The sequence below is a fragment of the Cetorhinus maximus genome, chromosome 14 (genome assembly GCF_964194155.1).
Source record: "Cetorhinus maximus chromosome 14, sCetMax3.hap1.1, whole genome shotgun sequence".
NCBI classification, from domain to species: Eukaryota; Metazoa; Chordata; class Chondrichthyes; order Lamniformes; family Cetorhinidae; genus Cetorhinus; species Cetorhinus maximus.
The window spans coordinates 37729111-37754197 of record NC_135892.1 but is presented as its reverse complement, the minus strand read 5'-3'; the positions used below and the strand labels follow the sequence as shown (position 1 = coordinate 37754197).

Here is a 25087-nt window from a genome sequence, read left to right as displayed (position 1 = left end):
ACAGCCAGTGGCATCTTAAAAAAATCTGCTTATTTAAAGCTAAGTGTTATAAAAACAGTTTCATTTATCCAATTCAGATTTGCAACATCTACTATACATCATTGAGGAAGTAGTCCCCAGAATTAACTAAATACAGTGGGCTAAATTTCCTACCCATTAACTAGCATAGATTTGATCTTTGGTTTGGCTATCTTTTGGTATATAGTGCATTGCCAAACAGAGTAAAGCAGGTCAATCTAATTTTCCTAATGCCAGAAACAAATTTTAAAAAGTTGGAAAATTAGAATTTCAAAGAAATATTGACAAACAGGAACAGGGCACATTCTAATCCAAAGGAGTAAGTCATCAAATTAATAGCTTGTAGATTTGAACCTACATAAAAGAAAGCTATGGCCCCCTCCCATCCCCCAAAATAAAGGTTATGACTACTATCCCTAAACTAATACCCAAATTATTTTGATTCCATTACCTCCCTTCCATTTGTCTATCAGAAGAATGACTAATGAAAACAGGACCCAGAGTAGGATTAAACTTCATATGTTCTATGCTGCCTGACCTGAGTATTTCCAGCATTTTCTGTTTTTATTTCATTTCTTCTATATACTTCTAGACAGTACCACTTGATAAAGCGGTGGGCTACTCAGAGTTACTGATTGCAAAATCTCTCTCTGCCGCAACATAGTTCAACTACCAGCTATCCCCACTCTCTGCTTCCTGCCAGAAGATTGGCTGTCTGGCAGGAGGCAGAGAGTGGGGATAAGGGGGTCCTTCTCAGGATGGCGGCCGGTGACTAGTGGAGTTCCACAGGGGTCAGTGTTGGGACCACAACTTTTCACTTTATACATTAATGATCTAGATGAAGGAACTGAGGGCATCCTGGCTAAGTTTGCAGATGATACAAAGATAGGTGGAGGGGCAGGTAGTATTGAGGAGGCGGGGAGGCTGCAGAAGGATTTGGACAGGTTAGGAGAATGGGCAAAGAAGTGGCACATGGAATACAACGTGTGAGGTCATGCACTTTGATAGGGAGAATAGAGGCATAGACTATTTTCTAAATGGGGAGAGAATTCAGAAATCTGGAGTGCAAAGGGACTTGGGAGTCCTAGTCCAGGATTCTCTTAAGGTTAACTTGCAGGTTGAGTCGGTAGTTAGGAAGGCAACTGCAATGTTGGCATTTATTTCGAGAGGACTAGAATATAAAAGCAGGGATATGCTGCTGAGGCTTTATAAGGCTCTGGTCAGACCACATTTAGAGTATTGTGAGCAATTTTGGGCCCCGTATCTCAGGAAGGATGTGCTGGCCCTGGAGGGGGTCTAGAGGAGGATCACGAGAACGATCCCAGGAATGAAAGGCTTAACATATGAGGAACGTTTGAGTTCTCTGGGTCTATATTCGATGGAGTTTAGAAGGATAAGGGGGGATCTGATTGAAACTTACAGAATACTGAACGGCCTGGATAGAGTGGACGTGGGGAAGATGTTTCCATTAGTAGGAGAGACTAGGACCCAAGGGCACAGCCTCAGAGTAAAGGGAAGACCTTTTAGAACAGAGATGAGGAGAAACTTCTTTAGCCAGAGAGTGGTGAATCAATGGAATTCATTGCCACAGAAGGCTGTGGAGGCCAGGTCATTGAGTGTATTTAAGACCGAGATAGATAGGTTCTTGGTTGGTAAGGGGATCAAAGCTTACGGGGAGAAGGCGGGAGAATGGGGCTGAGAAACTTATCAGCCATGATTGAATGGCGGAGCAGACTCGATGGGCCGAATGGCCTAATTTCTGCTCCTATGTCTTATGGTCTTATGGATTTCCTGAAAGAAGGTCTTATGGTCTTATGGATTTCCTGAAAGAAGGTATTGACAGAAAATCATTGTTGGGGAACGCATATCGTGCATCAGTAGTTGTCTACTCTAGTAGGTCATCTATCTGGACATTATGGAATCAAGCTTGATAGTAACCATCGTGGTCATCCAATTCCTTAAGTTCCTTTTCCGTGGGTATAGGGACATTTGTTCTGTGTAGAACACATCCTATATTCAGTCTGGTCATAAAAACCAGAAAAGGGTTTACAACAGGTTATGAGAAGAGGCACCTGCCTTGCTAAGGAGATAAAGACAAGTGAGCAGGGGCATAAACTGGTCTTTCCAGACTGTTCTAATGGAATGTTGCGCTAAGTTTTGGATAAAGTCTGCATTAGAAATAGAATTCTTAGACAAAAAGCCCTAACTGGGACAATAAGGGAACTATAGTCATTAAAAGAAAACACAATCTTTGGCATACCCTTCAACTATCTTGTAGTGATGGACAAGCCGGACTTAATGGAATTTAGGCAATGAAGTTTCGATTGGTCGAAGTTTACAGAAGCTGGTGCTTGGGAAGCCAATCAGAAGAGTACTGGAATAGCCAAGTCTGGAGGTGACAAAGGTATGAAGAAGTGTTTCAGCTATAGTAGGTTGAAGTAGGGATGCAAACACATGATATTATGGATGTGGAAGTAAGCAGTCTTTTACATGGATAGGATTTAGAGTGGCTGTTCGGTAGTACAGAACTTGAATATTGCCGAAAAAAGAGACAAGCCTGAGCTTTGCTTCTTGCACTCATAAGGGCACTCCGCATGAATATAAATATAAGGGGAAAACAACAATTTATACTATATGTGAAGAGAGTGCTGCTTGGTTGGCAAGTGGGCTCTGATTGGCAAAGGCATTGCCCTGGCGAATGCACCAGTGATGGTGACTGACATTTAGCTGTCAGGCATTGTTTGAAATTTAAACTAGGCAGCTTGACCCTGATTGGCGAAGGCATTGCCCTGAGGAATGAGTTAGCAACTGGCTGTCACTTATTTTGTTGAGCTGAAATTGGCGCAATGTGTGTATATGTTATTTCTATCTGTAAAGGACAGGGCCCTGTATATTAATATATGTAGCTTCCAGTACACGCAAATGCACCACACTGCAAGCCCAAATGACAATCTTAAATTGGTTGTCAATGTAATTCTTAGCATTATTAAGGATTATTTAGCAAATGTTGCCCAATTGTGGAATCACATTTTATATTGGACACTGTGTTTTGAGTTTTTCAAGCACAGGCTGGTTGGGTACGGTCTGTACCATGCCCGTTGCGAACAGCGGCTGGGACATGCCGTTTGATACGATCCGCTAGTCTTTGGAATGTACAGCCTACATATAGACATAGACATAGAAAATAGGAGCAGGAGTAGGCTATTCGGTCCTTTGAGCCTGCTCCGCCATTCATTATGATCATGGCTGATCACCCAACTCAATAGCCTGCTCCCGCTTTCTCCCCATATCCTTTGATCCCTTTCATCCCAAGAGCTATATCTAACTCCTTCTTGAAAACATACAATGTTTTGGTCTCAATTACTTTCTGTGGTAGCGAATTCCACAGGCTCACCACTCTCTAGGTGAAGAAATTTCTCCTCATCTCAATCCTAAATGATCTACCCCTGGTTCTGGATTCCCCCACCATCGGGAACATCCTTCCTGCATCTACCCTGTCTAGTCCTGTTAGAATTTTATAGGTTTCTGTGAAATCCGCCCCCCCCCATTCTTCTGAACTCCAGAAAATATAATCCTAACCGACTCAATCTCTCCTCATATGTCAGTCTCGCCATCCCAGGAATCAGTCTGGTAAACCTTCGCTGCACTCCCTCTATAGCCAGGACATCCTTCCTCAGATAAGGAGACCAAAACTGCACACAATATTGCAGGTGTGGTCTCACCAAGGCCCTGTATAATTGCAGCAAGGCATCCCTGCTCCTGTACTCGAATCCGCTCGCTATGAAGGCCAACATTTGCCTTCTTTACCACCTGCTGCACCTGCATGCTTACCTTCAGTGACTGGCGTACGAGGGCACCCAGATCTCATTGCACACTCCCCTCTCAATTTATAGCCATTCAGCTAATAATCTGCCTTCCTATTTTTGCTACCAAAGTGGTATTTATCTCATATTTATCCACATTATACTGCATCTGCTGTGCATTTGCCCACTCACTCAGCTTGTCCAAATCACATTGAAGCATCTCTGCATCCTCCTCACAGCTCACCCTCCCACCCAGCTTTGTATCATCTGCAAATTTGGAGATATTACATTTAGTTCCCTCATCTAAATCATTAATATATATTGTGAATAGCTGAGGCCCCAGCACCAATCCCTGCGGTACCCCACTAGTCACTGAAATTACGTTAGAACATCTCTGACAATGGCTTCTCTTCCCACCCCAGCATTGTCACCTCAGGACTCTAGCAAAGGTCCATTCTTGGCCACTTCCCCTTTCTCTTTAAGATCATTCACAGATGGTGTCAGTTTCCACATGCCTGCTAGTTGCTCCCAGCTCTACTTCTGTACCATATCTATTGTTCTATCTCACCTCTGTGCTACTGGTTCAATATCAAGTCTTGGATAAATTATAATATCCTCCAGCTGAATATTTGGAAGACCAAAGCCATTACTTGGCCTCTGGCCCAAACTGCATATCAGTACCACCAAGTCTGTCCGTCCTCCCTTGCTGCAGCCTCAGACTAAACTAAACTGTTCACAATCTCGATGTCCTATGTAATGCCAGCTGATCTTACAACTCTAAATCCTTGAGTATTTCCGATATGTGGGTGATACGTTTACTATATTTAAATCTGCAGCTGCTCGCAACAATTTCCATACATGTCTTAATGGACTCCATCCTGCGCTCAAAATCACCTATGTAATGGAGCAGTCAAATGAACTCCCCTTCCTTGACGTACTGGTTGAGAAATCTGCCAGGAGGGTTCTCTACCACATGCCTACCTTCACTGGTCAATATACTCAACAATGGCAGAGCCCAGTGCACAGAAGAGGTTGAAGCATCTGCAAACATCTTCACCCAGAAGTGTGAAATGGATGATCCATCTCAGCCTCCTCCTGAGATCTCCACCATCACAGATGTCAATCTTCAGGCAATTTGATTCATTCCACAGGATATCAAGAAAAAGCTGGGCGCACTAGATACAGCAAAGGTTATGGGCATTGGCAACATCCTGGTTGAAGTTATTACGACCGGGATGGGAGGAGTCTGCAGTTGATCCAGCCCCACTACTCCACAGGGCGTAACATTAGTTTAAATGTTCAATTCACTCACCAAAATGACCAATTATTCACCATTGTTACCCAGAATAAAAGAGACTTAACCAGACTTCCTTCAAAAAAACAAACTTATTAATTTATTATGAAACCAGTCTTGTCGAATAGAAAGGCAAAGCTTATCAATATACAGTATGGAAGACACACACACACAAACAAAAAATGAAATAAAAAATAGAAATTCAAAAGGAATTCAGCCAAAGGTTAAAAGACAATGGTTCAAAGGCAAAGATACATAGTGGAGTTCTTGAAATGGCATCCGGGTTATACAGTTGGCCTCTCGGCACTGATCCATGAAACAATGACTCTGGCATAGCTTTTCAGGCGGACTTATGGAATACTTAAGGTACACAATTCCAGCACGTAGAGCATCTCAGGAGCAGCTTATATTCAGTTCCGGCTGTGGACTGCAAAAAGGCTGTTGTCTTCCTTCTCAAGCAGTTCCTTCTCTTCTCAAAGCAAAACCAAAACTCACTTCTTAAAAACACAGTTCCAGACATGGTTTTTTCTCAGAGCCATAAAGCTCCTTTTGTACACAGTTCACCAGGGTCATGATGTTTACAGTTTTTTTCAACTGCTAAATTATAATTTCTTGTAGAAGGGTGCTTTTTCCAGGAATAGCAATCAGAGTCCTGTATTAACCCTTCAAGGGACACCTTTCTTGGTGTCGATTCAGCTTTCTGGAAAAGTTTCCCAATGGCCTTTCTATGCCCAATTCAGCATCTTTGAACAGGGTTGCACCTACTTCCAGGTCACTTGCATCAGTTGCTACTTTGAAGGGTCTAGTGAAATTTGGAGCTGTCAACACTGGTTCATTGCTTATAGCCTTTCAAAAGATGTTTGGCCTCCTGCTCACATTACTTTGGCTTTCTTTTGTAACAAGTCCATCAGGGGAGCAGCTATAGTACTGAAATTTGGTACAAATTTGCAGTAAAACCCACATGTCCCCAAAAACCTCATGATTTCCTGCTTAGTTTTACGGGCAGCGAATTCCACCAATGCTTGTACTTTCGCCATTCTGGGAAGCATTTATCCTTGCCCTACGATATGCTCTCGATAAGTTACTCGTGCTTTCGCAAATTCACTTTTGGCAAGGTTCATTACAAAATCAGCTGACTACAGTTTTTTAAACAAGGCTTCTAGCTGTTTTAGGTGATGTTTCCAAGTGTCAATATATATCAGTACATCATCAAGATAAACTAGGCAGTTAGGAACACTGGCACCACTAGGTTCATTCGCTTCTGAAAAGTTGCTGGAGTGTTTTTTAGCCTGAATGGCATCACTCGGCATTGGAGAAGGCCGTCTGGTGTGACAAAGGCTGATATTTCTTTCGTTTGGTGGTGGTGGTTGGAGGGGGCGCAGTGGAAGGAGGTTAAAGGAACCTGCCAAACTCCCTTAGCAGATCTATTTTGGTAAGAAAAATAGCAGTACCAACTCTGTCAATAGTCTTCCAAGTGAGGAATTGGGTAGGAATACTGCACTGACCTCTTTGTAGTCTATACAGAATCTGATTGAACCATCTGGTTTAGGCACTAAAACAGGGAGGACTCCAGCTGTTTTCTCTGGGTTCAATGAGGTGATTTTACAACATGTACTGGATCTCTTTCACCTGAGTCTGTTTCTCTGGCCCTAAGTGATAAAGATGCTGTTTTATAGGAGGGGATTCTCCTACATCCACGTCATGAAAGGCTAAGGTTGTACATCCTGGTTACATCCTTACAGACCCCTTTAAATTCTGTAAGTAACCTCACTCATTCCTCTCGTCGTCCTGCCTCTATGTACGAAAATATGGTGTCCAACTGCCCTAATATTTCAGTGTTGGCCAACCAGATAGTATGAGGTTCAATTTGGGAGCTGTCTAAGTCTCCTTCTGCCTCACTCTCACTGTGTCTTCCATCTTTCACTGTTCTTACTACTTGACATACCTGTTCAATCTTATCTTCTTCCCAACAATGGCATTGTTTTCATATTACACAGCCAATTATTTTTCCTACAATCTGGGGTGTCTATCAAATAATTTGCTTTACCAACCCTCCTAATTACCTTGTATGAACCACTGAACTGTGTTTTCAGAGGCTCCCCTGTAAAGGAAATAACACTAACACTTCAACACTGCTTGCTTATCTGCCCAGTCCTTCATCTTTGTTGGAGAATTTTTAAGATGTTCTTGAGCCACTTTGCAGGCTCCCGTGAGCAGTTCCTGGAACACGGACACATAATCGAACATAGAGGACTCATCCCTCTGTCCTAAAAACTTTTCTTTGATTAATTTCAGAAGACCTTTTATCTCATTCTATAAATTAATTCAAAAGGGCTAAAAACAGTAGATTCATTCGGTCATACTGTAGCAAAGAAAAAGTCCAGTCCTTTGTCCCAATCATAGGGATATTTATGACAATATGCTTTCATCATTGCTTTGCATTTGGTAGGACCCTGTGTCTGTGGATGATATGCTGTGAACTTTAACTATTTTACACTCAAACTGCTCATTATGCTTTGAAAAATTTTAGACATAAAATTGGAATTTCGATCCGACTGGATCTCCACATCCATATCAAGCAATAAATTGGGTTAACTTCTCTACTACTACTTTAGATGTAATTGTTCTTAAAGGGACGGCCTCTAGAAATTGAGTTGTCATATCCATAATAGTAAGGATATACTGGTGCCCTGCTTTCATTTTTGGTAATAGTCCCACACAGTCGACTAACACCCTACTAAATAGTTTCTCAAAAACTGGTATGGTAAATAAGGGTGCCGGTTTGATTGCATGTTGTGGTTTTCCCAACATCTGGCACGTATAGCACGTTTTACAAAACCACACCATATCCTTGTGAAGGCCCGGCCAGTAAAACTGCCAGTTTATCCGCTCCAGTTTTCCATATCCCTACATATCCTGCCATAGGAATTTCATGTGCTATCCTTAATATCTCGTTACGATATTTGGATGGTACAACTACTGATGAACAACTGCCCACACTTCATTTGCAGGTCTGTGAGGAGGTCTCCACTTCCTCTTTAGAATTCAATTTTTAACATAATAACATTCTGGAACTTCTTCAGCCTCAGCTTCAGTTTGGACTGATTGTGCTATCTTACTTAACTCCGGATCGGCTTGTTGAGCCTCAACTAGAGAAGATTTATTAAACATCTCTTTTGGATTATCTAAGTCTTTAAAGAAAGTGTCAGCCAGCCAAAGATCTGTCTGTGGTATCACACTGACTTCCAATGATGGATTTTGCTTAACCATTGCTCTGGTCATCATACACAAAGGGAAAATTCCTGGAACCTTTTCCTGCAACTGCTCCATCTCTTTAACCTCATGTGGACTTTCCGTAGTTATGGGAGAAGATACTACCCTCTCTCCGGCTAATTCATGTCCCAGGAGGAAGTCAACTTCATCTACGGGCAACTTCTGAAAAACACCTACCGTCACATTAGGTCACACTACAAGTGCACTTGGTACAAAGATACAGGTATATACTCCCCATCAATACCATTTATTAAAACATTGGCTTTTAACGCGCTTTCTTGGGGAAAATTTATGCCTTTCCCCAGTAAAAGTGTCTCTTAGTAGCCGTCTCATTGGAGGGATAAGGGGTTACTTTTCACCTCCAAAAAAATTCTTTATAACTCTCATGTATCTCATTCACCTCTCCTGAATTCTCAGCAGTGTTCACAATCGGTTTTACAGCTGCAGTTAATGCTATAACTTGATCTGTTGTATTTTCCGGTCAGGGCTCCTTTTCCTGAAGCACTCTTACATACCCCAGTAAGTCCCATGGATTTCCCGCACAACTTCTAGCAATTTGCATGAACCTGTCCCACCTTGTTACAAAGGAAACACATAGGCCTATGGATATCACTTCCACCTTCCTTTCTGGTCTAAGGAGGAGTTTCCTGGGAATTCCCAGCTCTCCTTTCTCTTCCTTGGCTACTTTCCTTCCTTTCACCTCCCCACCTTCTATCCTTCTCGGGTTTGTGGAGGTGACGGAAAAAGGGTTTGGATTTATGGTCAGCCATCTCTAGTGCCTAAACAGCTGTGGTTACCCTCTGGTCTTCAATATGGGTTCCAGCTACTGGAGGAAGTGAATTTTTAAATTCTTCTAGGAGAATTATCTCCCTAAGAGCCTCATATGTTGTCTCTAGCTTTAATGCTCGCGTCCAATGGTCAAAATTACTTTGCTTTACCCTCTCAAATTCCATGTTAGTCTGCCCAGGCTGTCTCTGCCTGTATACCTCAGGCACCAACTCATACGCGCTAAGAATAGCCTTTTTCACTGCATCATAATCCACAGAAAGCACTTCTGAAAGTGAAGCATAAACCTCATGAGCCCCACCCACCAACTTACCATGTAGGAGCAATATCCAGTTTTCATTTGGCCACTTCATTTGCTTAGCTACCTTTTCAAATGAAATGAAGAATGCCTCTACATCCCTTTCCTTAAACTTTGCACGGGCTTGTACAAATTTAAACATTGCCCCACTGGGCTCTGGGTTGGAGGAGGTTCTTCCATTAGTATTCCCCCCAGAGTCAAGACCAGCCTTTCATTTTAGTCAGAAATCTAAGCTGGTGTTCCCTTTCCTTGTCCCCTTCTTCTCGTTCTTTTGCCTTTTCTCTCTCCTGCTTGCTCCCTTTGAAATCCTCTCTCTTTTTCTCTTTCTTCTTATTCCCTTGCCTTTCCCGTTGCCCAAAATTCTAGTTCCAACTTCTGTTCTAATGGAAACTGTGCCCGTGTAAATTTGGCTCCTTCTGATTTTAAAGGTTCCTCTGGTTCTTTCACTTCCATATTCAGCTTTTTGGCGACTAATTTTCGAGGGTCTGCTTTCTTAGCTTTTAATCTAACTTCTATCTGTAACTCCTCCGCCATACTCACCAATTGCGCAATGGTTAATATCATTAAGGAATCATAATTTAACCCAGGCTGTTTCAAAAACTCACTCGCATCAAAAATAGTCATTCCACTAGTTTAAACAGGATAAAACTGGTTTTCATCCTTTTATCCGTTATCAATTATTATTATTCCATGTCCAATCACCTGTTGTCCACATTTCAAATCCCGCAAGAATCCCCAATCTATGTTACGATTGGGATGGGAGTGTGTAGCTGATCAAGCCCCACTACTCCACAGGCCGCAACATTAGTTTAAATGTTCAATTCGCTCACCAAAATGGCCAATTATTTACCTTCACCACTGTTACCCAGAATAAGAGGGACTTTAACCAGGCTTCTTTCAATAAACGACAAACTTATTAGTTTATTATGAAACCAGTCTTGTCGAATAGAAAGGCAAAGCTTATTAACATACAGTATGGAAGATGAAATTATACTAATTCCTGTTTCGAGATACCCTAAATCTCTCTCACAAAATAAATAGAATGAAAAATAGAAATGGAGGAATTCGGCCAAAGGTTAAAAGTCAATGGTTCAAAGGCAAAGAATAGACAGTGGAATTCTTGAAATGGCATCCGGGATATACAGTTGGTCTCTCAGCACTGATCCATGAAACAATCAATGACTCTGGCACAGCTTTTCAGGCGGACTCATGGGCTACTAGAGGGTACTCTATTACAGCACGTAGAGCATCTCAGGAGCAGCTTATATTCACTTCCAGCTGTGGACTGGCTCTAGACTGCAAAAAGGTTGTTGTCTTTCTTCTCAAGCAGTTGGTCCTTCTCTTCTCAAAGCAAAACCAAAACCCACTTTTATTAAAACACAGTTCCAGGCATGGTTGCTTTTTCAGAGCCATAAAACCCATGTGACCCTTTTTGTACACAGTTCATCAAGGTCAAGAGGTTTACAGTTTTTTTTCAACTGCTTAATTGCCCATTCTTATAGAAGGGTGCTTTTTCCAGGCATAGCAATCAGCAGCCTGCATTCAAGGGACAGTGTCTTTTGAAAACAAATTATTTTAGAAAGTCCTTCGTCCTTGAATATGAACCATTTTCTGTGATTAAAATGTTCATAACGAAGTGCTGAAAACTTGTGTTCCAGAACTAGCTGCACCTCTAGCCAATCTGTTCCAGTACATCTTAAGGTATATTACCTCAAATCCGGTCATCATAAAACCGGCAATTGTTGAAAACCGGACATTTTGTTTAAATGGGCCATGCCCATGGAAACAAATGCATAATTAAAAGTTTAATAATTTAAACATTCAGCCCCCAAATGATTTGTATTATTCTGCTAGTTTTAGTTAATTAATTAACCACAAATCCATAGTAGAAGGTAAAATTCCAAATGTGGCCTCTGGCCAGTAGTAAAATGAAGAACAAAAGAGCAAAAGTATCACATGCCTGTTACTTCCTGTGCTCCAAGTGGTTAGAGTGACCCTTGACCCCACCCCACCCAGGTTGCTCGAACCAACCTACACCTTAGTCACAACATGGTGTCAGTCTCACCATTAGTGCTCCGCTGTCGGTATCGCTGGTGAATGAAAGTACTGTATGGCAGTTTCCTCTGTTACTAACAGGTAAGCAAGCACATTTAACCATCCATGAAAACTATATCTTACATGACCTTTAGAATGAAAAGGAGCAACATAGCAGAGGGAAATAGCCACACTTTTGGGCCAAACAAGACTCATAAGAGAGGGATAAGTATATAGGAGCAGGCACGCTGCAATATGCATGAGGCTGAAGCCAAACATCACATTGCCCCCGCAAACTGGTAAGATGCGAAATCCAGTATGGAATTGGTCTCAAGGTTGCTGGTTTTGAGACACACTACCTGTATAACAATAGCATCCACCCGACACTGTTGAAATTGTCCAGATTTGGCCTGTCCACAAATGACAGGACAAATCCAATCTCACCAATTCGCACACCGTCAGTCTACTCTCAATCATTAGCAAAGTAATGGAAGGTGTTATCAACAATGCTACCAAACGGCACTTACTTGCCGATAACATGATGCTCAGTTTGGGTTCTGCTGAGACTACTGGTCTCCAGACCTCATTACAGCCTTGGTCAAACATGGACAAAAGTGCAAAATGTTATATTCCTGATAGCTGTCTTCACTTGAAGAAACCAGAGCCAGTCTTGACTTGAAATTAATTTATTCACAAAGTGAAACATTACAGATATATATGTCCTGACTCCACACTACTCCTGTGTCAGTAAGTGTCTCTTTATATACGCTCAAGTAAGAATCCAATCAATGCCCTCCACCAACCTCAACTGATATAATTAACTTCTTTCTCTTTAAATAAAACTTAATTGTTAGTATGGACACAACAATATTTCAAAACAAAACCAGAGAAAAACATTTTTTCCACTTTTTGTACAAAGCATTACATTGGGATGCCCCTCTTATAGGACCGCCCAGCAATTTTTTAGTTCAAGCACTTTTTTGTGAAGCAATTGGATAACTGATTACTTGCATCAAACCATTTGATCTTGGAGATTTCTTTTCTCTCCAACATTTGCTTCAATCCAGCAAGGTCCATCCATAATCTTTTTTCACTTGCAGATTTTGTAGTGTGCACATTATCACAGCTTTTGTAGTGTGCACGTTATCCCAGAAAGAATGATTCTCTATGTAACATTCAATGGGAAAACTATCAGTATGCCCCTTGGATAGAATTTCCCCTCAAATATTTGACAAATGGAATCCCATATTCGCTGCTTCCACAAGAGTCAGTGTTTCTGCAGCTAAAGTGCTTCAACAACTCTTTTTATTTTCTTAGTTTCCGAGACTAAAGGACAACATTTCCCACGTTCAACCCATCAAAAATGTGAAATCAGCTGCACTCAAATAGCCATCAAGCTCCACAACTGCTCTTTCTCTTCTTTAGATATAACATCATCTTTCTGTGATGACCTAGAAAGATTAGCCGGGATGGGACTAACATTCTCTAAATAGGATTTCTGACTTAAAGTTATTCCAGACTTAGTCTGCTTACTATCTAAACCATTGGCCTGAATCTTCTGAGCAGCAAAGTTGCGTGAAATGCAAGCGAGTGCGAAGATTCTCCTGACCCAATGCTACTGCGCATTTCTTCCTGAGCTTTCTGATCATGGCTGAAGAAGAAATGCAAAGCTCAACATTTCCTGGAGAACTCCATCAGAGGGAGAAAGGATACACCCCCTTTTACAGTATTTGCTGCCGTATACAGGTAAATTTAAAAGTCCAGTCTTTGAGTGCAGGTGGGTCGGTGGATAAGTGGATGGATGGGTTGGTGAATAGTCGGGTCTAGTCTGGAGGCTAGTTATGTCAAGTAGGGTTGGGGTGGATGAGTCCGATCAGGCGGGTAGTCGGGTCGGGTGGTGCAGTTGGGTCGGGCCAGGAGTCTTAAAAAATATTTTATTTACATTCTGCCTCCTCGGCCACATCGACACTCTGCACCCTGCTCCCTCAAAGCTACACGCTGCTTCCAGAAGCTCCACACTGCTCCCCAACACACACAGCTTTGCCCAAATCACCTCCTCTAAAGATATACTCAGCAGCCCCTCTCCCCAACCCCCTTTACCTCACTCATTCAGAAGCCCCTCTAACCAATCCCTCTCCTTGCAGATGCAGAAGCCTCTCTTTCCAACCTCCCTGCCCCCATCCACTAACAGCTACCCTCTCCCAACCCCATCACCCCACAAACAGAAGCCTTTCTTCCCAAAAACCCTCACCGCACACAAATCAGCAGATGATACACTCTCCTGAATCCCTGCAACCTCCACCCAGACTCAGGCCTGCCAGGCCGTGGACACCCCACCCTCAGATTCTGAGATTTTCTAATCAATCCTAATTTACCGTGAGGAATGAACCTCTCCCTGGACCATGACCCCACCACTGAACATCAAGCCATTGTTTCCAGGACTGTCACTGACCTCATCTCCTCTGGAGATCTTCCTCCCACAGCTTCCAACCTGATAGTCGCCCAACCTCGGACGGCCCGCTTCTACCTCCTACCCAAAATCCACAAACAGAACTGTCCCGGCAGACCGATCGTGTCAGCCTGTTCCTGCCCCACGGAACTCATTTCTCGTTATCTTGACTCCCTTCTCTCTCCCCTTGTCCGCTCCCTTCCCACCTACATCCGTGATTCCTCTGACACCTTACGTCACATCAACAATTTCCAGTTTCCTGGCCCCAACCGCTTCCTCTTCACCATGGACGTCCAATTCCTCTACACCTCCATCCCCCACCAGGATGGTCTGAGGGCCCTTAGCTTCTTCCTTGAACAGAGGCCCCAACAATCCCCATCCACCACTACTCTACTCCGTCTGGCTGAACTTGTTCTCACACTGAACAATTTCTCCTTTAACTCCTCTCACTTCCTTCAAATAAAAGGTGTGGCTATGGGTACCCGCATGGGCCCCAGCTATGCCTGTCTCTTTATGGGGTATGTGGAACATTCCTTGTTCTAGTCCTACTCCGGGCCCCTCCCACAACTCTTTCTCCGGTACATCGATGATTACTTCGGTGCTGCTTCATGCTCTCGTCGGGACCTGGAAAAATTTATTAATTTTGCTTCCAATCTCCACCCCTCCATCATTTTCACATGGTCCATCTCTGACACTTCCCTTCCCTTCCTTGACCTCTCTGTCTCAATTTCTGGTGATAGACTGTCCACCAATATCCATTACAAGCCTACCGACTCCCACAGCTACCTCGACTACAGCTCCTCACACCCCGCTTCCTGTAAGGACTCCATCCCATTCTCTCAGTTCCTTCGCCTCCGTCGCATCTGTTCTGATGGTGCTACCTTCAAAAACAGTTCCTCTGACATGTCCTCCTTCTTCCTTAACCGAGGTTTTCCACCCACGGTCGTTGACAGGGCCCTCAACCGTGTCCGGCCCATCTCCCGCGCATCCGCCCTCACGCCTTCTCCTCCCTCCCAGAAACATGATACGGTCCCCCTTGTCCTCACTTATCACCCCACCAGCCTCCGCATTCAAAGGATCATCCTCCGTCATTTCCGCCATCTCCAGCATGATGCCACCACCAAACACATCTTCCCTTCATCCCCCCGGCGGCATTCCGTAGGGATCGTTCCCTCCGGGACACCCTGGTCCACTCCTCCATCACCCCCTACTCCTCAACCCCCACCTATGGCACCTCCCCATGCCCACGCAGAGGATGCAACACCTGCCCCTTCACTTCCTCTCTCCTCACCGTCCAAGGGCCCAAACACTCCTTTCAAGTGAAGCAGCATTTCACTTGCATTTCCCCTAACTTAGTCTACTGCATTCGTTGCTCCCAATGCGGTCTCCTCTACATTGGAGAGACCAAGCGCAAACTGGGTGACCACTTTGCAGAACACCTTCGGTCTGTCCGCAAGAAAGACCCAAACCTCCCTGTCGCTTGCCATTTTAACACTCCACCCTGCTCTCTTGCCCACATGTCTGTCCTTGGCTTGCTGCATTGTTCCAGTGAAGCCCAACGCAAACTGGAGGAACAGCACCTCATCTTCCAACTAGGCACTTTACAGCCTTCCGGACTGAATATTGAATGCAACAACTTTAGATCTTAAACTCCCTCCCCCATCCCGCCCCCTTTCCATTTCTTCCCCCTCCCTTTTGTTTTTTCCAATAATTTATATAGATTTTTCTTTTCCCACCTATTTCCATTATTTTTAAATCTATAACTGTAATACCCTGTCAGTCTTTCCACCCCACCCCCACTAGAGCTGTACCTTGAGTGTCCTGCCATCCATTCTTAATTAGCACATTTTCTTAGATAATATCACCACCTTCAACACCTCTTTGTTCCTTTTGTCTGTGACATCTTTTGATTATCTGCTCCTATCATTGCTTGCTTGTCCCTACAACCACCCCCTCCCCCAACTTCTCTCCCCCCCACCTTAAACCAGCTTATATTTCACCCCTCTCCTAACTTTACTCAGTTCTGCTGAAGGTTCATGAGGACTCGAAACGTCAACTCTTTTCTTCTCCGCCGATGCTGCCGGACCTGCTGAGTTTTTCCAGGTAATTCTGTTTTTGTTCTTGATCGTCATGTTGGATTACTACTGTTTTACCATCATGGCCTGTTACTTTACCATTCCATTCCCTATGGCCTCTCTTTTGTAATATACCAAATCTCCTGAGTTAAAGTCTTAAACAAGGTCTTATACAATGCCTTAGAGCTATTTTTCCCTCCCCCCACCCCGAGACCTCCATGTAGAGCATTCAAACATGCAGATAAAGTGGAACTAATTGTACCTTTTAGAGCAGGTCTATCGCCCAATACAGAGTGCAATTTGAGATTTCTCCCATAGGCCAACTGATGGGGGCGATACCCCCCACCATCTGAAGCAAATTCTTTCCATGAACAACCCAGCCAGTGCAGTTGTCAACTTGCAGTTTGGTTGATCTTCTAAGATTTTATGCAGCATTTCATTGATCATCGCATAATTCCTTTTACAGAGTCCATTGCTCTCGACTCATCATTAGCAAATTCCCCTGTACTATCACTCAAGAATTTAGTTGGTGCCCCAGGTTCAGTCCCTATCTATTTCCCCATGACTTTGTCTATAATCGCATTTTTTTTCCTTGCCATGTATAACTGTAAAAAGACCACATCTGTGCCAAGCTTCTGAAACGTAGAATGAAAATGTTTATTTTTGTCCTATACGATTAGATCCATGGCAACAAGCTTATTAAAGTCACATGCCAATGGAAGGCTTACAATAGGACATGGTGGTGTCCTCCAATACTTTTTACAGATTTCACACTTTGCACTAATCTCTTCTATGAGCCTCGATGCCTGAATCTTTTAGCAGGATTATTAATCTTTGACAAGAAGGGTGAGCAAGTTATCTGTATAGCTTTAAGACAATTTTCTTTTCTCCTCTGATTCTTATCACTTGATGTCATTAATGCTTCTCCAATATTCTGATCAGAAATATCAGACACTGCTAAAAGAATGCAATACTGCCCTGATCGAGTATACTGCAGATTCACTGACTTTCCAAAAACAATTGCCTTATCATACTCCATGACCAGTTCCGTATGTGCCCTTTTCATAAAAGGCTTACTCAACAGCAAGGTTATCTCGCTGGAGATTACATCAGTGCTGATAAAGTAGCTTACTCCAGCTATTTTGCATGGAATCGCCACTCTTTTTAATGACTTTAATGTGTTGTCATACCAAACCTAAAATAAGTAGAACTTTCACACTCTTCAACATTGCATCGATCCTTACGACTAAGTGAATCAAGGTAACATTTTAACCAATCTGTTCCACATACTGTCGAGATGCAAGCACTAACACAGCAGAAGTGGGGATGCTTGCTGATGGTTGCAGTGTTCAGTTCCATTCAAATTTCCTCCAATACTGAAGCAGTCTGTGCCTGCATGCAGCAAGGCCTGGACAATAGGCTTGGATTGATAAAGTGGCAAATAACACTTGTGCCATAAGACTACCAGACAAGGATCATCTCCAACAAGAGAGAGTGTGTCCAATCACCTCCCCAGACATTCAATGGCATTAGCATCACCGAATCCTCCACCATCAACATCCTGGAGGTCACACAGATGAGAAACCTGCCAGATAAATATGGTGGCTAAAAGGGCAAGTCAGAGACTGGGTATTCTGCAATGCATAACTCCTGATTCCCCAAAGCCTTTCCACCATCTACAAAGCACATGTCCCACTTGCCTTGATGAGTGCAGCTCCAACAAAACTCTAGAAGCTCAACACCATGCAAGGAAAAGCAGCGTGCTTGCTTAGTGCCCCATCCGCCACTTTAGACATTTATTCCCTCCACTACTGTATACTGTGGCTTCAGTGTGTACCATCTACAAGGGACACTGCAGTAACTCACCAAGGCTTCTTCAACAGCAACATCCAAACTGCAACCTATACCACCTAGAAGAACAAGGGCAGTGAGCGCACAGGAACTCAACCACCTGGAAAGTTCCACTTCAAGTCACCCACCATCCTGACTTGAAAATATATCATTGCTATTTCAGCGTTGCTGGGTCAAAATCCTGGAACTCCCTACCTAATAGCACTGTGCATGACCCTACACCACATGAACTGTGCAGTTCAAGAAGCTCATTCATCACCACCCTTTCAAAGGCTATTAGGTATGAGCAATTAGGTGTTGCCAATGACTCACAAATCCCATGAACAAATAAAAAAAGAAACAGATTTAACTTCCACTTGGTCAGCACAATGCATACAGGGGTACGGGACCTGGTGTGAGAGAGCAGGTAAAGGCTTATCCTCATCCTGTTTCCTAAAAGATTACACCATCTTCTGTCAAGTTTGAGATCTCCTTTTCGAGGCAGGATCAATCCCAATTGTTTTAGCTGATTCATTCAGTATAAAGCAGTCAGGATTACTGGCCATGATCCCTAAAGAACTAGTGACTTCTAATGTCAGAATAGGTGGGAGAAGCAATAATTGTCCAATGTCTACAAACCTGCCGGGTTTTTCAAATCGGTGGAAGCAGCGCATCTTAAGTTGGCAGCTTTCCCCCATATTTTTGGAAATTACATCCGCTGGATGACTTATTAACCATGCTTCTGAACTGTTTGCAGTTGGTTTTTTAGACTCATCATTGGCATATGCTGGTTAGGACTTAAACCTTCATCAGAGTTTGTTTGTTGACATCAGGGTCTTTTAACAGCTGCATAAAGGCTAGTGCATACGGTTCCTGTGCTTTAGCGAGGCTCTTGATGTCCCAGTTATTTTCACACACCTCATATTTGCTACAGTGCATTGTACCTGAACAGTTTTATGACAAGTGTCTTCAGATGAGACGTGAGAAGGGAAATGTAACTGCAAAAACAAGCAAATTAAATCCACAAATAAGATAGATACATGTTTAAAGAACATATCTTTTTATTTCTGTTGGACTGTGGATTAAAATTACAATGGCTGCAGTCTGAAGGACTGGAACAGCATGGGGGATATATACAACGTGGCTGTCCTGGAACAGAGTGTAACATGAAAGACAGGATGGTGCCGAGGAGGGATCTGGTCTAATGAGGATTGCCTGGCAACAATGTTTTAATTGGCTTCTGACCAGGTGACCAGGGTTGTATGAGAGCAGTGCAGTAGAATAACTCATAGCCTGAAAGGAAAATGACCTAAAACCTCTCTCTCCTGTGTGTAAGATTCCAGTAATTCTACAATAATAGCTAGCTGGCTTTTTCTCCTCATTATCTCTATAACCTGCTCTCTCTCTGAAAACCCCTGTGAAGAGGAAAAGGAGAAAATCACCATTAGAGGCATTGAGAGGCAAGTGCTCAGCCAGTAAACTAAAGACTAAAAGTGCTGGAAGACCACCTTGTGTCATCAACAAAGAACTGAAAGCAATTTGGAAGGCATCGATCAAAATCAACCCATTGTATCTTGTACTTTGGGATTAGTGCTATTGAACTATTTTATCCCACCCTTAAAATCCATGTTTTTGTGTGTCTTATGTGTCTTGTATGTGTGCATTGGGATTTAAGAAGGGTTTAGGGTATAGATTTAGAAATTAGCAGTTCATATTTCTTTGTTTTGCCACTGGTTAAAGACAATTTGTTCAATAAACAGTTATTTTACTTATTAAGTTTACAAACCTTGGGCTCGTATTCTATTAACCTAAATTAAACAATTAGGTGGGTTGATCAAACTTTTTCACATTTGTTGCGGCTCGGGGAGCAGCGAGGCTTGATATTGTAGCGCACTATCCCCAGGGAGTCATGACACATGGGTACTTATTTAATTAGTTAATAAAAGCAAAAATATGACTACTATCTCCCTAACAAATATAATGAAAATTTAATATGCATGCAGATTGAAATTCTGTTCCACTTCAAGGTTAGCACTTTGATTACTGCACTTGCATAAAATTCCTAGCAGCATTATTTTAACGAAACTGTTAATATGTTGTAAGCAGCCTAAATAAACAAACAGAAAATCACACTACTATTGGTGAATGTTTTCAACAAATAAAATTATGACAATCAGCAGAAAAGATCCCTGCACAAAGATGTTCTAGGAAAATCCCATTTGGTTAGATATTCCATTGTTTTATCTATCTGGTGTTACAGACCTTATATCTTTTTGGAGAACTGGAATTATTCTGCTGCAGAATAAGTTAAACGTCAGCCATAAATAACTCAAACATTAGCAATCCAGTTCTTACACTCACACCGCCTGAATGAACGACACTAAATATGCAGAACCTGTTTTGTATAGTAGAGTCACTATCACTTAAAATAATCATATCTGAAACAGACATAAATGGGTCCAAAATGCTAACTATATGCATTAATGTCAATTTCAAAGTTGCCCGTTACACCATCTTAATTGATCCCATTTATTGTGGGTCGAAAAAGGCGAACTTACTTAGTAGTTTTCACCTCATCAAGGTGCATTGATGTGCAAATAAATCAATTACATTTGGTGTACTGGACAGAGAAGATAGGGAGGAGCTGACTCATTGGTGGAAAGCTCGAGAAGCTGAAAAAAACAATTAAAACGTCTTTATGCAACAAGTCATTAGGATCTGGAAAGCACTGCCTGAGCATGTGGTGGAATCAGATTCAATTGTAGTTTTCAAAGGGGACTTGAATCATTATCTGAAGAGGAAAGAGGCTACAGGGAAAAGCAAAGGAGTGGCACTATGCAAACTACTCTTGCAGAAAGTCTTGCAGGCCCAATTAGCTGAATGGCCCCCTTCTGTGCTGTAACAATTCTATGATTTTATTCCATGATTTAAACCTTTCTAATCCCGTCTTAAGTGGTGTAGAGTTAACACTTTGTATTAAACACTAACTGCAGTTTTATACTGGCCAGTGGAATTGGAAACAACTAGGTGAAAGTTCACTACTCAGAAGGAACATTTTTGTAGAATACCATAACAGCTCTACAAAATTATACCAGCTATGTAGCTTTATAAGCAATGCGATCTGTATTATATGTAGCATAAGACAATTTTCTCAATCTGTATATTAGAGATGCATGCATGAGAACTTACCAATTTCTGATTTATTGCTGTGAGGTGAAGATGCTAGATTTCCTTCTGCGAGGTAAACAGGAAAGCTGGAACACTCAAAGAAAAGCTGGCATGCAGCAGTGAATGCATGATGATGGTCTTTAGAACACTGCAGCTGCTCTGTTGCCTGAAATGTTGCATCGCCTTTGCTGCCAAGGTCATGGTCATCCGTCTGGCCTCTGTATCTGCTCAGGTCCATATGGAATCCGGCTGTAAATGCCTGGCAAATGACTTCATTGGGAATGATATAAAGAATTATAAGCTGGCTCAAAAACTGTTCAAAGTACTCTAGGCAGTACTGCATCGTTGTCTTTTGAGTAGAAGTCCCCACTGGCACAGCCACTTTACCCACTTGTGATGTTGATGATGGTACCACAGTGTCCTCAGACCCAATAGTGGAAGCACTTTCTGCTTCTGAAGAAGTGCTGCCCTGTGGCAACGACCCTGAATCCTGGCCCTCACCTAGCACTTTGTCAATGTCATCAATTTTGTCTGCCTGATACTGCACAAATTCTGTAAAACCACTTTCAGATGACTGACTGCTAGGAGGATTTTCACCATCTTCAAAAACATCACCAGAAGCCCCAAGGTTGACCGATGAAACCTGATTAAAAGATGAAAGATGAAAATCCTAAGAAAAACTGAAATTATTCTAATTGATTCAACTCTGCAATGAAAAATTAGTATTCTAAAATCCTGTTTCTGGAGCACAAGTGTTCATTAGAAGATGCTTCGGCCATATCAACAAAATGAGACACATCAATTAATTTTTTTTTATTACTTAAACCTCATTGCAATAAGTATGCATCAAAAATAAAACATTGAAGGGACAAAATGGCATTCTTGTTTGAAGTGCTCCCATTTACAGAAATGATTGCATGCACCAGGATTTTCTTTCTTGGTTTTGCTCACATGGCAACCATGCAATCAGAACCACTCTAGTATAATAATTGATGACAGCATCTTAGAGCAAAAAATGGCAGCGATATGCTGAGTATTTTCAGCATTTTTTGTGTATATTTCAGATTTGTAGCAGCTGCAGTATTCTACCTTTGAACCTATCTGAAAGTTGGTTTCCCAGCTGGTGTGCCAAGCTATTCCAAAATCCCAAATCCCATTTCCCTTCTTATCCTGTCCTCTCCTCTTGCACCACCCCATACAATGTCTCTAGTGATGTATTGGGACACTACCCATGAACAAGAATTCTGCCAAATGTTTGGTCTCTTTCAATAAAATGAGGAGCATTTATAACAAAACTTGAAGCTCCTTCAGATTTACCTTGCCCTTAAATAAAACATAGAGAAGTCATAGAAAGACACTCTTTTTGTCTCTTGATTGTTTAAGCAGGTTTATCCATTGAGTTGTATGCCATCCAAATCAGAAGGAAAGTTCCCAGTTGGCTGATCTCAACTGGGAGAGCAAATGGGTTGCTCCCATCAGCTGCACTGCCACTGGATTGGTGGCAAAAGGAAAACAGACAGGTTCTTGCTCTGATCCATTGAAAACTGGTAAGAAAATCTAAAGGTATAAAAGTTCAATTTAGTTAGGTGGACTGTCCATTTATAGAGTTTTTAATGTTAATAAGCTGAATATGGTCCTTAGTTTAATCCTGCTCTTAATTCAATATCTGACCACGGTGTGCCCCATGTGAAGATGTTTGTTTTTGATAATAGGGCCATGAAATGGAAAAAATGGTAAAGTCTCCAACAATGCATTCAAAGTAACACTTCATCAAAACTGCATCAAAGCACATAACAGAAAAGTGTACCTTTTTCTCCTCTTTCTGTTGGACAAAGCTGCCATTTCCTGGAAAATGCAATTTACACTCTGCCCCAGGTGACAATAAGGGCGGCTGCACTCTACTAAGTATCTTCGAGCACAGCTTTAAGCAGTCAGTGAGCTCAGAGAGGCATAAAGCCTGCAGGTGGCTTGTCAGGCCAGATATCATCCGCAGCAACAACTGGGGCAAATGTTCTGTCTGAATCTCAATGTAGGTCTCCTAATGGGCAGAAATGTAACACAGGCAGATGAAGTATGACCCTCAGTAATCTATTTGCACACAAGCTGACTGTACAGACATAGCAAGAATAAACTGGTGGATCAATAGCTTGCTGCTTAAAATTGGAATAGTGACTTGCTCTCCAAAATAAATGTAATTAGCAAATACAAGTATAAACATAATGGAATAAAAACAGAAAATGCTGGAAATACTCAGCAGGTCAGGTAACATCTGTGGGGAGAGAAACAGAGTTAACATTTCAAGTCAACAGAACCATCAGAACCTTTCAACCAAGATATATCCTACTTTAAATAGAGATCCCAACATTTAGAGTAGATAAAGGGCGGAATCGTCTGTGCCCGCTGGCATCAGGCATGTTCGGTGGCGTGAGCAGGTAACATGGCGAGAAGGCCAAAAATCAGTTCCACGACATCATGAATTCAGTTTGCGATCGTCCACTTAGCCCATCAATGGCAGGCCACGTTCCTGACCATTGGACATCAGGAACCTCATTGTAATATATCAGCATATCATTATAAGGCTAGCCCGCCGGACTCATCACACCCCGTTGGATTGTCCACCCATGTCGGCATGATTGCACACCAAGGTGTTTCACAGCAGGATATAAAAGTCGTGCACTTGGCGGGCTGCACTTTGAGGGGAACTCTGAGGTGAGTGCACAGTAACGTTGCGGAGCGCTCATGAGGGATACCTGTTGGATTCCAAGGTTGAGGCATATTGCGGTGGGGCCAAAGGCTGCCCTGTAGTTGAGGTGACTTTGTGGGGGGTGGGCAAGGCTGTCTTGCGCTTGAAGGTAGCGCACCAGTGGGAGGAGGGGGAGGGAAGCCGCCACGCATTAGGGACACCTTGCATAAAATGACCATTCCTCCCCACCTGAGACAGTTCAGGAGCAGCCACATTGATATGGTTGGAGTCAGACCTCTAGCTTATCTGCCCACTCAAGCAATGCAGAGGCATCGAAGTGCCACCAAGTGCTCCACAGCTTTTCACTCCTCGGGCACAGACTGCAAACTAATGAACATTTTAGTGGACTGCAGAACAGTTGGACAACTGGGCATGTTGTAGAATCTCCTTGCTAAAACTGGCTGTGGAGCAGTCACTAGTGGAGTTGCTCACGGCCCCTTGCAATATCATCATCCCGATCCCGGTTTGGACCAGTCTCCCCCATGGTTCAAGCTAACAGTGCACCTTTGCAGTTTGGGTTTGGAGAATGCCTGCGCCTGAGCTGATACACAGCATACAGTCCAATGAGCAAAGCTACCGCCATTCAGTCAGGTGGAGTGGGACAGAGGAAGGTGGGGTTTCAGGCAGCCATTCAGCGCACTAATCTCTGGCCATCCAAGTGGTGGCCAGCACTCTCTGGGATGCATTAAGGGGCCTTCAGACGTAACCAAGAGAGGTTCTTAGTCCACTCATGCGAACCCACGTGTCTCTGTCTTTCATCTTGCAGGAGGAGTGCATAAAGATCATGGAGCCTGGTGACCTAGCTGTATGCCTCGTGACATACAGGGAGTGAAGAAGACAGAGAAGAGAGTGACTGAGGCGTCTGGCTGTGCAGAGGGGGGAGCAGTACCCTGTGGAAGAAGGGGCAGCTGGGGCTCCTGCACATGCTGCTGAACAGCCACAGCGAGCTGTTGCTGGTTGGCACCTAGCTAGGCCCAGGGTCTGTAAACACCGCATTTCATTCCTGCAGATGACCGAGAACCAGTGTTGCCGAAGACTGCGCATGTCTAGGGGGGAACTGGTGGGTTACATCTGCCAGCTCCTGCAGGGTTTGGTGCCACGTGAACATGGAGGGCATCCACGGCCAGTGGCCATGAAAGTGACAGCAGTGCTCAATTTCTACGACAGTGGCTCCTTTCAGGGCTCCACAGGTGACCTCTATGGGATATCACAAGCATCAACCCACAAATGCACCCGTGTGGTCATGGATGCCACTTTTGCGAAGGCACACAACTTTCTGCATTTCGCCCAGGACCAGGACAGCCAGGATGCAAGGA

General features: G+C 43.0%; 1 protein-coding gene across 4 annotated transcripts in view; it reads right to left on the bottom strand.

Moving 5' to 3' along the window:
• Positions 1 to 25087, bottom strand: part of dop1a (DOP1 leucine zipper like protein A) — a 366113-nt gene that overhangs the window by 210498 nt on the left and 130528 nt on the right. For all 4 annotated transcript variants that reach the window (XM_078556811.1, XM_078556812.1, XM_078556813.1 and 1 more), the window contains 2 exons: positions 22836 to 23066; positions 21050 to 21671 (listed from right to left, as the gene is read on the bottom strand). In XM_078556811.1, the coding sequence (XP_078412937.1) occupies positions 21050 to 21671; positions 22836 to 23066 (853 nt within the window). The remainder of the gene's footprint in view (positions 1 to 21049; positions 21672 to 22835; positions 23067 to 25087) is intronic.